General features: G+C 33.6%; 1 protein-coding gene across 1 annotated transcript; it reads right to left on the bottom strand.

The window, feature by feature from the left end:
* Positions 1 to 5: 5 nt before the first annotated feature.
* On the bottom strand, positions 6 to 6,147 carry LOC114726934 (isoprenylcysteine alpha-carbonyl methylesterase ICME-like; the record flags this gene model as incomplete). Its single annotated transcript, XM_028913648.1, has 10 exons — positions 5,594 to 6,147; positions 4,525 to 4,601; positions 3,637 to 3,706; positions 3,442 to 3,522; positions 2,747 to 2,821; positions 2,106 to 2,207; positions 1,879 to 2,019; positions 1,006 to 1,071; positions 715 to 858; positions 6 to 72 (listed from the first exon to the last, which is right to left on the bottom strand). Coding segments are annotated over exons 1-10 (1,092 nt in total), but the record flags the coding sequence as incomplete, so codon positions are not given.
* Positions 6,148 to 13,873: the final 7,726 nt, after the last annotated feature.

The raw sequence follows: 13,873 nt of genomic DNA, 5'->3' as shown, positions 1-13,873 counted from the left end.
TGTGTTTTTCCATCATATAGAATAAGCTGAGTTCGTGCACCCACGTTCTTCAGAGTATCAGCAAACTTTTTACTGCAAAAAACGCTTATAAACATCAACAAGCGATAAATATAAAACCATGTGGCACTTGTCTCACTGATTAAAATACTTGCTAGTTTTAGAGTAGAGAAAAATACTCCTGCTGTCCTTAACGTAAAACCTAATAATTATATTTGAGTAGATTAAGAATGTTAGTTAAATTAGTTAATCAATATGTTTTTTGTTTAAAACACCCTAAACATCTCTTTCTCAATTTCCTCCCGCCCTTCTCCTACTTGATTATTATTGGAGAATATTTATTACTAGGGTTAATTTGGGAAAAAGTTGGTAGACATATAAAATAGGTCTTACACATAAGACCAACATCAACTCCCAATTAGGTCCTATATTAAAGACTAGAGGAGTATATAATTAAGTTTTCGTAGATAAGAGTAAAATATAATATTTGGTATTCTGACCAAAAATATGTAACACAGCAGAAAGGAAAAAGGAAAAGCGAAACTAAAATATCATGAAAGTCATTTAATAGGAGGATATTATTAACTCAACAGGTTTTATTTGTAGCACGAATGAAATAGATTGTAAGAATATCACAAAAATACTTTCCCAATTTCCTTCAATGTCGTAGAGATATAATCGATGCTCTGGAAGCAGGAAATTTTCATGACAATATACCTGGAATCTGCTGGTATGGAATAATCACCAGTTCCATGAAACAGAATAATTGGGGGCAACAGAGGAATGGCATCTTTAATGCGTGGGTCACTAACTTCGACTTCAGGAGAAAATTTCTCCAATGATTCTTCACCTTCCATTATGCTGCAAAGAAACTCAGTCATATAAGGAGACAAAAACCTGCCTTTTCTTTTTTCTTCTTTTTTTTTTTTTTTGAGAAAATGTGGAGGGGAAACAACAGGAAAAGAGAACTGGGCATGTATAGCTAACATAAAGTTCTGGGGCACAAACCTTAAGAAAATGGAACGATACAAGCCACGTTGATGAAAGTGATCAATTAAATCCAATAAGTTGTATCTGTAAACAAATATTAATAAGATTACTAGACGTGCACTTCATCATGTATAAACTAACACTAACTGATCAGTGAACCTAATTCACAAGCAGAGCATATCTATCAGCAGCCATACTATCCAAACAAACAAACATGCATCCATGATTTTTTCCTCAAAAATTGTCTTCCTAGGAAAATGTGGGAGAGACAACGAAAAATATACATAAGAGCAAAAAATTTTCGCCCAGACAATCTTTCATCAATTTTAGCATGTCAGAGATATTAGTAAAACCAATCCTAGGCCTTCACCTTACAACTTAATCTTTTGAGTTAAGAGGCAGAGTATTGAGTCCTTGCAGGCCCCTCTTATTTTCTTGATTAAAATGCAGTTCTAACCCTTAATGCGATGAGCCAATACTTCGTTCACGCTTTCAAGCTCAAAGATCCATACTAACTACGAGGCAGACCCATACTCAAGATCCACTGCAGTTTGCCTTAAAAATCAAATCAGATACTCATCATGGTGACATTATCACACAGAAGAAGATTGCCAACCTGAAAATTATCCAAGATATTGCAGTATTGGGCATGCTATATATACAGTGTTGAGCATAGGTACGCTAGCACAGCAACAATATCCTCTGCTAAACTATGGCCGTTCAAAAACCCATCACATGGCTTGTACCAAAAGGGGGGAAAAAGCTATTATATGGTTCGTCAAGGTAGACAGCAAGCATGCTGCAACCATATTATAATCGGCAGAGTAGCTTATAAGGCAATTAGAGGATTGCATCACACTATGAAATTCTCATAAAGCAAATAAGCCTTACCCCCCGGATAAACCAAAATATGCTTTTATCTGGGAGACGCTCCAAGAAACACTATCTTCTTTTCCAGATTCTCGAAGTGCTTGGTCCATTAAAGCACAAGCAGAAATATGAGCACCAGCAGATTGCCCCATCAGATAAATCCTATGAAAAATGTATCAATTGAAAAAAATCAATCTTGTACTTGAATACGAAGTGATGCAGTGGAATAAGGCATAGTAGCCTGTTACCTATTAGGGTCACCTCCATAATCAGTTATAGTGTTAACAACGCATGAAATTCCTTGCGAGACATCTTTTACCATATCACTGATGGTTCCCTGAGGAAAGTTTCTGCATTCACAAATTCATAAAAAATCTATTCAGTGCAAAATATACCACAGACTTCGCAACTTAAATCTCATAACTATGTTAACATCACCCTTGAAGCCACAGGGTTAACTAAGACAAGATTAATTACCCTGCAAACTAAGTTATTATTTTATAAGCTATACTTAAATTGTTAAACATATCGAGTATGGATATATTTCTCTTAGAAAATGAGATGCTGCACTTATCCCATTTAAATCACAAACAAACGAATAAATCCCGTACAAATTGTAGATCTACACCATGCAACAGGAATAGGTCTAAAACCTTGCCACATTGCTCTAGTTTAGTTTTCAATTTTAAAATGTAAAATGAAAAAAGAAAAATCATAGCATGAGGCAAACATCCCTCTGGGTATGAATAGCCTGAAGCCCTGAATTACAATGCCCTAAAAATGGACTACAAACTATTGCAATATTTTATCAGAAGAAAACATGTGAAGTCCGATTATCAGTACATGAAGTGTCATTCTTGCACGGCATTAAGTTGAAGAGCCCACTTGCCTGTAATCAATGCTTGCCACCATGATGTTTCTTTCTGCCAACTGTAATCCCAACAGGGAACCCCATGCTTTATACCTAAATCAAAATGAAAATCAAGAAACTTAATTTTTAAAAGCTAATTATATATAAACCCTTATTAAAAATACTAATCAGCATCTGTTTTTAAATTCAACTTCAAAACTACCCAGTATGCTCCCTCATAAAGAAGCAAAAAAAATGACAAGTTAGATTAGGCTGTCAAATGTGTGTGCGCGCACGCGCGCCCCTATTATATTTGTACACATGCTCATAGTCAATGCAAGTATTCAGATATTCGGTTAAAACAGAGACAACAATGTCTGCCACTTCAAAAGGTACATAGCATTTATAAGTGACAAGACCTGACGATGGAACAGGTTTCCAGCTTTCTATAACATACAAATTTGTTGTGATTCAAGCTTCAGCATTCTAAAACTTTGGATTAGTCATCATAAAAGCAACTCTTCAAATCTGTTGTCCAAACATTAAACTATATCACAGAGTCGAGTATAGCTTCTCTCTAGATTGGGCAGCAGTATGCTACTTTGACAGAAATGCTTAAGCATGGATAGACCCTGCTCCAGCAGATACCTCAATTTTTGGGTAAAAATTAACAGTGTGAAGTAAACCAACAACTCAATTGAAGGAACATCATGAAGATATCTCAAGTCACTCACCCAATAATCCATGCTCCTCCAGTTACAAATATCAAAACTGGTTTGGGTTCACGAATATCAGCAGGTAAATACAGATCCATCCTGCAAGCGTACAACGTGAAACTAGAATACTAAGCACTCAATAAATAAAATAATTAACATCACGGTATATAAATGAACTTTTCTGAAAAGTTACCATATTTTTACTAAACTTACCTATTCCTTGGCATACTTCCATAAATAACACTTCGTTTTACCCGCTTTGAGAAATAATAAAAATATCCAACTGCAAAGATAGTCAAGAAAATAAGTCTTACATCCTATTGATGCAATGTGAGTACCTAAAACCATATAATAGACCATTTTTTTCAGTCATAATGAATTTGAAAGATAGGAGAGGTCACAACATATAATATAGGAAAACAACACATCAAGAAGGCCAACATAAAGGATGATAGAGAAATTTCGCACAAACAGTGTGCTTAGATCACATAATAGATCAGTCTTTTATGATGACACGGTATATAAGACCAGAAACTAAACTCATCTGATTGAGGACTTTCTAAAAGATCTCTATGCTTATCAGTGTAACACAGGCTCCAGCTATTTATATTGCCGGCTTCACATGACATTATGCCGAGAGCCGCAGCATTGAGCTACAAGCTATAGCACATTACCGATATATGTGTGTGTGTGTGTAATTAGAAATAGATGGTTGCTGTTGAGCTACTAGGCACGAACTGGTGATTTTCTTTATCCTCAGAATGAGGGCATATAAAAATATGTTCCCCTGCATTGCAGGTAGGCAACTTCTAACTTAGGGTGAATTTGAATCAACTGTGTAAAGGAAGGAAATTTTGACACCACCAATAAGTCCTCGGTACCAGAAGAAAGATCATAGAGCTTATGTAGTGTAAGTAATGGACACAGGTCCACCCTGCTCCTTTTATTTCAGGAGACAGCCTAGTCTTTCATTTTCTTTCAAATCTATTATACTTTACAGACAAGGTAACAAGAGGAAAAGAAGAAAAGGAATAACACAAAACATCGACATCGACACTCACAAAGTACATAAAAGCCGCACAAAAATAACATAATACATACCTTGTAGAAAACCAGGCATAAGAAGCATGGCATAGCATCCAAGGGCAAGCAATTGAGTAATCCAGCGATAACCTATCCTATAAAAGTATCAATAGTAAATCAGATGAGCACAAGTTACCAGCATGACGAAATCTATGTCACAACAGAGGAATCTTGAAGGTTATAGTTTCATGGAAATTTTTTTATGAATGAGCTAACACAATTAGCACGTCAAGATAAATTTCAACTGCAGTAAATTGCTGAAAACATTCTCAGAAGTAATGTGAAATGCTGAAGATCAGTGTAGACTAACTAAAACAATAATAACAACAACATTATGGAAAAATCAAAAGTTTAAAACAAAAATAGAATAAAATAAAACCATAGGATATCGATTCGTAAACTTATTAAACCTCAATTTTCCTCATCAACATCCTCCGATTGCATTTTACTGAGTTACAATATTACATTGAGGTAACTCTGACCATATCAAAATCTACTGTAGCAGGAGAACTCTGTTTTGATCTTCCAAAAACAATTTTTGATATCAACAAATTAGGTGCTATGATTTGGTAAGTTCGTAAATTCATGTTCATCGAGAAGAGGGGGAAAACTCAGATTTGCTTCTGCTGCGTTCAATTGAAAATACAAGAAAAAGGTCCCACAACATAGCACATAATTATTTATGCTGCATATACGAAACATTCCAATGTTTTTTATGCTACTTTAAACTTCGTAACCATCCATTTGCCGCTTTTGCCACTAATATTTCCATCCGTAACCATCCATCATAGCACAATTTCCCGTTTCGATTGCTATTATCAACCCGAACCTTCTTCCACTACCAATACCAAAACACTCCCATTACTATTTCAACTGTCGCTGCCGTAGTTTTTTTTCCCCAAAGCTTCTGGAGTTTAAGTTCGCCTAAAGAACTATCGTTTTCTTCTTTTTCCAATTACGTCTTCGAACATGGATTTTCCAGCTCAATCCAATGCTATTTCCAAACCATGAACACAATCAAAACATAGACAATTCACAATTTCAAACACAAACATTCTACTTGCAGCAAAAAATCAAGCAAACGTACCCCAAACATTGAAGAAGCGTGAAAGCAAGCCGAGTAATCAAATACGTCTCGGCAGCTATGTGACCAATATTTTCTTTATAGGACGATTGCCGAGCAGGCTGAGGCCGAGGGCCATTTCTCCCGGCGACTCCCACGCGCTTCTCACCTGAACTGTCGCAGCCATTTTCTCCCCTCAGCTCTCCCGAATCCACATCTACCAGAGCTTTCCCACCACCGTTCGTCGAAATCACTCGACGGCGTTCGATCAAGGTCGCCGCCGACGGGGCCATCGCTGGAGGCTGGAGCAAGCAACAGAATGACAAAAAACTCAGAATGTATGGAAGATAACAGAACAGCCTCTGTTTGAGCGCCTCAGCAGGATTTGGAAATTTGGGAGGGAATATATGACATAGCTTATTAATTGCTTCCAAGTTTGAAAATCAATAAAATATTGACATTTGGACGTGAGAGAGAGACAAAGAGAATCAGCTTTGGGAATGGATAAGAACAAGACAGGACATCAAATGGTCGTTTAGGTTCAGGACGGCACCGGCGAGGACGATGAGAAGTTGGCATTCGCCGTGGTAGTAGCTGTCAGCCTCGATTCCTCGCGAAGTGTAACGAACCAGTGAATTTAATTTCCATTTTTATAAAATATATATTCTGAGTTTTGACCGCCTTGTCTGCGCCAATTTTCTGTCCACAACGATTTTATTGGCGGATTTGTCTGGACAGGCTGATGGTACATGAAGGCATGTTGAGTGTAATTTAAAAAAAAAAAAAAAAGGAAAAATTGCAGGCTTCTCTTAAAATTAAAATATGAAAAAAAAAAACTTTTATTTAGCCTTTAAAAATTAATTTACTCCCTCATGTCTTAACCCAAACATATTTTTCAATGATTCTTGGGAACGCCAGTCCTGCATATCCCCTGTTTAAGTAGATTATGAATCTCTCCTTTCTTCTGTAATGCAGGATTGCAACGCTTGCAAGTTTACTGTGTCAAGAAGCAATTTCTTGGCTTTTGATTTATGGGAATTGGGTAGTACAGGTTTACCGAACTGCGGACTTCTTAGCTAGATATGCTCAAACTGCTAACAACATTTTTTTGTATCTTTGATCAAGCTTCACCTCTGTGTCGAGAGGTAGAAAGCGATGAAGAAGTTATGATGGAATTTTTTTCTGTTGTAAGTAATGTTATCCAGTTTTTCACTCAAAAAAAAAAAAAACAATTCATTCTAAGATATGGTGCCAACTGCCAACAAGCTTTGGGCTAACATTTTGCATCAAGATATTTCTTCCTCTCTTACGTTTTTTTTTCCCCCTTTCTTTCATGTTAAATTAGTACGTAGGATAGAGTTAAAAGATCTTATATTACTTAATTCTTGTCCGTTATTTTTAGGTACTGTGACCTGATCTTGTTATCTTTAATATTTTAATGAATTTTGATCCTTATAAAAAAAAAAAAAAAAGAAGAAGGAGAAGATAGATTATGGATCATTGGATAAAAATAAATCATAAAAATAAGAAGAAATATATCCAGTAACAACATCAATTTTTAAGTTAGTGGAAGCTAAAAGCGTCATGTCTTGCCACACATGGTTGCGGTTGGAAGACAATTATAACAATTTTCATTTCAAAAGGAGTTGCTTGTAAGGAAGTGAAAGATACCATAAAAATTTGCAAAATGAATCTTGAGTGCCATGAAATGAAGAAAACAGAATGTTGGAGACATTTCTTGAAAACACCTTCAGCTATATACAAACAGAAGTATTACTTATCCAGCAAGAGATCATCATCTTGCCTGAAAGAAATATATGTATATAGAAAAAAAAAATTCAATTCCAAAACGGTAAATAAAACAACTATACTATTACCTCCGATTCTTAATATAAAACCTTGTTTGACATTTATTTTGATCATAAATATAAGACCCAAATCCACTTTGTCTCTTATATTTATGTATTTTTTTCAAAACAGTCCTCCTAATAATAGTAGTTATAGCCAATACGCTTAATTAGTAAGGATATTTTAGGAAAGACAACACATGTTTATTACAAATAACTAACTTAACTTCTTTCTTTAATCTTCTTAAATTAGTTCACTAGTTCTTATAATTAGGACAGGAGGTAGTATACGAAGAAAATTAATTAATCCATCAATATAACATACTAAAAGCATACAAAGTTAATATATATTATTCATTAATTATGAACTATCTACAATTGACTTTTAAGCTTGTATTTTTGGCGAATCCTACCATTCATGACCTATTAATAATGCAATCTTCTATAAGATTTATAAATTCAGATGGATGGATAGATGAAACTTGCTGCATGCACGACAAGTTTAAAGAAGTCAAAAGCAAAGGGTGGAAGGGTGATTTACTGTAGATTTACATGCACAAGTAATTGCTTGTCCATGATTTTGAATCTCAACTCAAGAAATCACATATGAATGATGCTGACGAGGAGACGCCGCAATAATCTTCCCACGCGTCACTAACTCATGAACCCATTGATTAGTTTTTATTTATAAATCACTTCTAATATATTTTATACAAACAAAAAAATCTTAAATTTTATTAACTCTCATTTAAAACTCAACAATTTTTTAACTTTATCCTTATTTAATGAACATTATACCTCATGTAAATAAAATTAACACAATAATAAATGAAAGGTAAAATTGTATATCTATATAAAAAATTTTCTTGGTGCTGTATACATAGAACCAACAAACATTTTCTCTCTACCCTATAAATAAGACCAGAGGAATAACTCTTAATCATACAATTTCCATACAACATCTGCCTTATATTGTTCTTCGTAAAATACAAATGTGCTATCTCATCTACTTAAAATAAGATTTAGGTGAAAATTAAATTTAGTCCTAAATATAAAATTTCAATCCACTTTATTTCTTAAAATTATAATATACCAAGAGCTATTTCTAATGCACATAATTAAAAAAGATAATTTAAAAAACTCAATACATACATATCTATTGCACCAATTTAGCTAATCTCTTTAATTTCTCTAAATTAATTATTTTGATTTTATATTGATATTAATAACTCGAGCTAAGATTGGTCAGAGGATATCAAAAAGACAAATGCCCTTTTAAGGCTAGGCCAAATGATACGTGTTGACTTGAGTGTTGGAAAATCCTTTGCATTGCTTGCGGCTCACAATAATTTAGAACATGTCGACATCTATAAGATCATGACGAGACCATGTGAGACCCATTGAAGTAGACAATATTCTTTTCTTGTGACAAAACTTGAACTTTCGTGACCAACATTATTTAGGTGAGATGGGTGAATATCTAGGAACGCCAATATTTTTATAGATTTTTTCCATGTCAATAGGAAAAAGAAACTACCCTCACCGAAAAGAGAAGAAGAAACAAATGCTACTGCTATTCCTTTTCATGTAAGTTTTAAATAACAAAATTACGCAGTTTAAAAAATTTGTTAAAATTAATTGAAAATAGTAAATATATAAATTGTACAACTTATTTTCCTAAATTATATTTATGACGATTGAGAAAGATGATGAATGAAAACATAGATGAGAGAGATACAATTAATCAAGGGTAAAAATTTAAAAATACATTAAATGATCAAACATATCCAAATTAAAGCTGTTTAAAGATTTGAAGGTTATATTTTGAATTAGAGAGAGTATAATTTTCTTGTACTTCTTAATGTGCCTGCTTTTATTTTGAAAATTCAGGAGCCAAACTATAGGATAGGAGAGTAAAACAATTTAAGCTTAGTTGATGAAAAAAATTATTCAAAATTATATACTTTTTAAATACAATTTGGAAAACTCTATTTTTTCTTAAGTATACTTCTATAGATTGTGTTTTATGTCCACTTTTCTGTTCTTGTAGTTCTGGGCTGACCTATCAATTTGGTACATTTGAGCTTTGCTTACATTCTCTAATTTTAACCGGCTGGTCTTTTTAAACTTGTACTCGTTTTATCCAGTGGAATAAATTGTCTTTATTTTTTTAAAAAAAACATAAGAGAGAAAACAAAAGAAATGCAACGGATATGTATTGACTAATTATTATTGGTACACTTAATTTATTTAAATCTTTATAAGCGGACATTAATTGACACAGTCTTTGTTGAATAATTACTTTAAAACTTTAAAAATGCTATGAATATTATGTGGATGTCTATTTACTTCTTCCTCTTCATCTTCTCCAAGTAACTTCCACTACCTCCACCATCCATTACTCCTCCACTACCCATTCACTCTTGTAACTCACCTCCATTCACATTCATGAGATTGATTATCCACTATTTGTCATTTAAGGACAATTGTAATCTATGTGTAAGACTATGCCTATAAATAGGGCATGTCATTTGTGTTGTAGTGCAAGTGAAAAAATACAAAAAGTTCTCTCATTCTCTTATCTTCATCTTTCTACTTTTGTGGTTTCATTTTGGTTTCATTTCATAAGACGTTATCAGCACGAAGCACTCTTGTAATCAGAAGGTGTTGTAGTAAGACTAATCAACCGCAAGGTAAATTTCTATATTACTTTCGTATTGATTTGTTTCATAACTATTCCATATTTCCATTCTCTTATTCATATTGATTTGTTTCATAACCATTCCATTTGTCCCTTCCTCTTCATCTTCTCCAAGGAACTTCCACTACCTCCACCATCCATTACTCCTCCACTATCCATTCACTCTTGTAACTCACCTCAATTCACATTCATAGGATTGATTATCCACTATTTGTCATTTAAGGATAATTGTAATCTATGTGTAAGACTATACCTATAAATAAGACATGTCATTTGTGTTGTAGTGCAAGTGAAGAAATACAAAAAGTTCTCTCATTCTCTTGTCTTCATCTTCCTACTTTTGTGGTTTCATTTTGGTTCCATTCCCTTAATATTAATTTTCATTTAACTTTTATATGATAGTATCATCATGTCAAATCTCACAAAACTTGAGTTTGTGGCTCTTGACATTACTGGAAAGAATTATTTATCCTGGATATTAGATGCAAAAATCCATCTAAATGCCAATGGTCTAGGAGACACAATCATGGAAGGCAACCAAGCATCAAACCAAGATAAAGCCAAAGCCATGATCTTTTTACGTCACCATTTGCATGATAGGCTCAAGATTGAATATTTGACAATAAAAGATCCACTTGTTCTTTGGAACAATTTAAAGGAGAGGTATGACCACCAGAAAACTGTAATCCTTCCTAAAGCTCGTTATGACTGGATGTATTTACGTTTACAAGACTTTAAATCTGTGATCGAATATAATTCTACAATGTTTAGAATCAGTTCTCGACTGAAATTATATGGAGAAAAGATTACTGATAAAGATATGTTAGAAAAAATATTCTCCACATTTTATGCATCCAATGTGCTCTTGCAGCAGTAATACCGTGAGAAAGGTTTCAAAAAATATTTTGAATTAATTTCTTGCTTGCTTATGGCTGGGCAAAATAATGAGTTTTTAATGAGGAATTATGAATCCTGTCCTACTGGCTCCACTCCATTCCCAGAAGCGAATGCAGTAGCAAGTGAATCAACCCGTGGCCATGGTCGTGGAGGTGGTCATTCCAACTAGAAGTGGGCAAATAATGATGAGCATCATCAAAAAGAATCTAGTGGAAATAATAATCATGTTGAAAATCTTTGTTATCATTGTGGTGGCAAGAGTCATTGGTCTCGTACCTGTCATACGCCAAAACATTTGGTTGACCTCTACTAAGAATCACTGAAAAATAAGAATAAGAATAAGAATAAAAATAAAGGCAAAGAGTCAAAGGTGGAAACAAATTTTGTTAGAGAAGAAGGCGATTCTGATTATGGCAACATGGATGTTACTCATTTGGATGTTGTTGATTTCTTTGCCAATCTTAATGGAAGAATTGATCACTTAATTGGTGATAGAAGTGTCAAAAAATGAGTCATCTTAATGTAATTGAGTTTTTATAATTAAGTATATTTTCATGTTTTGCTTATAAGTGTGCTCTTTCATCTATCACAATAAATTCTGTATTACCCCCAAAATAAATATAATTATGAGTTTTTATTCATGATAAAATTATGTTTTCTTTTATTAATTGTTTTCTTTTTAATCTTTTTTCTATGTTCTTTTTTATTGAAGAATGACCATTATTGACATCAATAATAAAGATTTGTGTCTCGTTGATAGTGCAACAACTCACACAATACTCAGAAATGAGAAATATTTCTCTTCTCTAGTAATACGAGAAGCCAATGTTCAGACTATATCTGGAAGTATAAACCTCATTGAAGGCTTTGGAAGAACTGATGTATTGCTACCTAAAAGAACAAAATTACATATTGATAATGCATTTTACTCTACCAAGTCTAATAGAAATTTATTGAGCTTCAAAGATATCCGCAGAAATGGATATCATGTTGAAACAATAAATGAAGGAAATCAAGAATACTTGGTTATCACAAATTTAATTTCTGGTTAGAAATGCATTTTAGAAAAATTACCTGCCTTTTCTTCACGCTTTAATACACACGTATTAGTACAATTGAAATACATGCTATTATAAACCAGAAGTTTACAAGTGAGAATGAATTTAATATTCAGCATGACCGGTTAGGCCATCCTAGAACTATTATGATGCGAAAAATAATTGAGAATTCATATGGACATTCACTAAAAAGTCAACATATTCCACAATCACATGTTTCTCATGTGCTGCATGTTCTAAAGAAAAGTTAATCATTCGACTATCACCAGCAAAAATAGAAAGTGAGTCTTTCATATTTCTAGAATGCATACAAGGGGGTATTTGTGGGCCAATACACCTACCATGTGAACCATTTAGATATTTCATTGTTTTAATTGATACATCAACAAGATGATCACATGTTTGCTTATTATCTTCTTGTAACCTGGCATTAGCAAGGTTGCTTGCTCAACTAATTAGATTAAAAGCACATTTTCTTGACTATCCAATCAAAAGAATACGTTTGGATAATGCTGGTTAATTTACTTCGTAAGCTTTCAATAAGTATTGTACGTCTGTTAGGATTGATGTTGAACATCATGTAACACATATTCATACACAAAATAGACTTGCAGAATCATTAATTAAACAACTACAATTAATTGCAAGATCATTATTGATGAGATCAAATCTCCCAAATTTTGCTTGGGGACATGCAATTTTGCATGCAGCAACATTAATTCGTATTAGGCAACCAAGTTATCTCAAGTCCTCCCCTTTACAATTGGTTTTTGGTCAGGAACCGAATATTTCCCATTTAAAAATTTTTAGAAGTGCAGTATATGTTTCTATTGCTCCACCACAACGTACTAAGATGAGTCCCCAAATAAGGATGGGAATATATGTTGGATATGAATCTCCTTCTATAATAAAATATCTAAAACCATCAACAGGAGATTTATTTACCACTCGATTTGCCGATTGTCATTTTGATGAATCAAAATTTCCAACATTAGAGGGAGAAAAGAAGCAGTTGGAAAAAGAGATTAGTTGGAAGGAACTTTTATTATCTCAACTTGATCCTCGTATAAAACAATATGAACTAGAAGTTCAAAAGATACTTCATTCACAAAGTTTAGCTAATCCGTTGCCATACGCATTTACTGACCCAAAGAAAGTGACTAAATCACATGTTCCAGCTACCAATGCTCCTATCAGAATTGATGTCCTTGTTGGACAACCTACTATTATAAATGAATCTAAAGCACGCATGAAGCGTGACAGGCCATTGGTTCCAAAGATAAAAATCCTCGAAAGAGAAAAGGAGCTAAAAATATAAATAGCCAAGTTGAGGATAATCCAGAAAAAATAGTAATTTAAGAGGAGTCATTAGATAATGCTAATGTCTCAATTCCAAAAGAAACTCAGGTACCTGAAATGTGCAAAAATGATGAGATCTCAATAAATTATGTTATGAATGAAATACGATGAGATCAAAATGAAGTCAACATTGACGATATTTTTGCGTATAATATAGCGCTTGATGTGATGAATGATGATGAAGATCATGAACCAAAGTCTATTAGGGAATGTAACCAAAGAAAAGATTGGCCAAAATGGAAAGATGCAATTGAGGCTGAATTAAATTCACTGGAGTCTTCAGACCTGTAGTCCATACACCTGAAGATGTAAAACTAGTCAGATACAAATGGGTTTTTGTGCGAAAACAAAATGAAAATGGTGAAATTGTAAGACATAAGGCATGACTTGTTGCCCAAGGCTTTACACAAAGACCTAGCATTGATTTTGAAGAAACATACTC

This window comes from Neltuma alba, unplaced genomic scaffold, assembly GCF_004799145.2.
Source record: "Neltuma alba isolate B1F8T4 unplaced genomic scaffold, ASM479914v2 tig00012413_pilon, whole genome shotgun sequence".
In the NCBI taxonomy this organism is placed as follows: domain Eukaryota; kingdom Viridiplantae; phylum Streptophyta; class Magnoliopsida; order Fabales; family Fabaceae; genus Neltuma; species Neltuma alba.
Note: the sequence above shows the minus strand (reverse complement) of the source record. Positions and strands in the feature narration are given on the sequence as shown.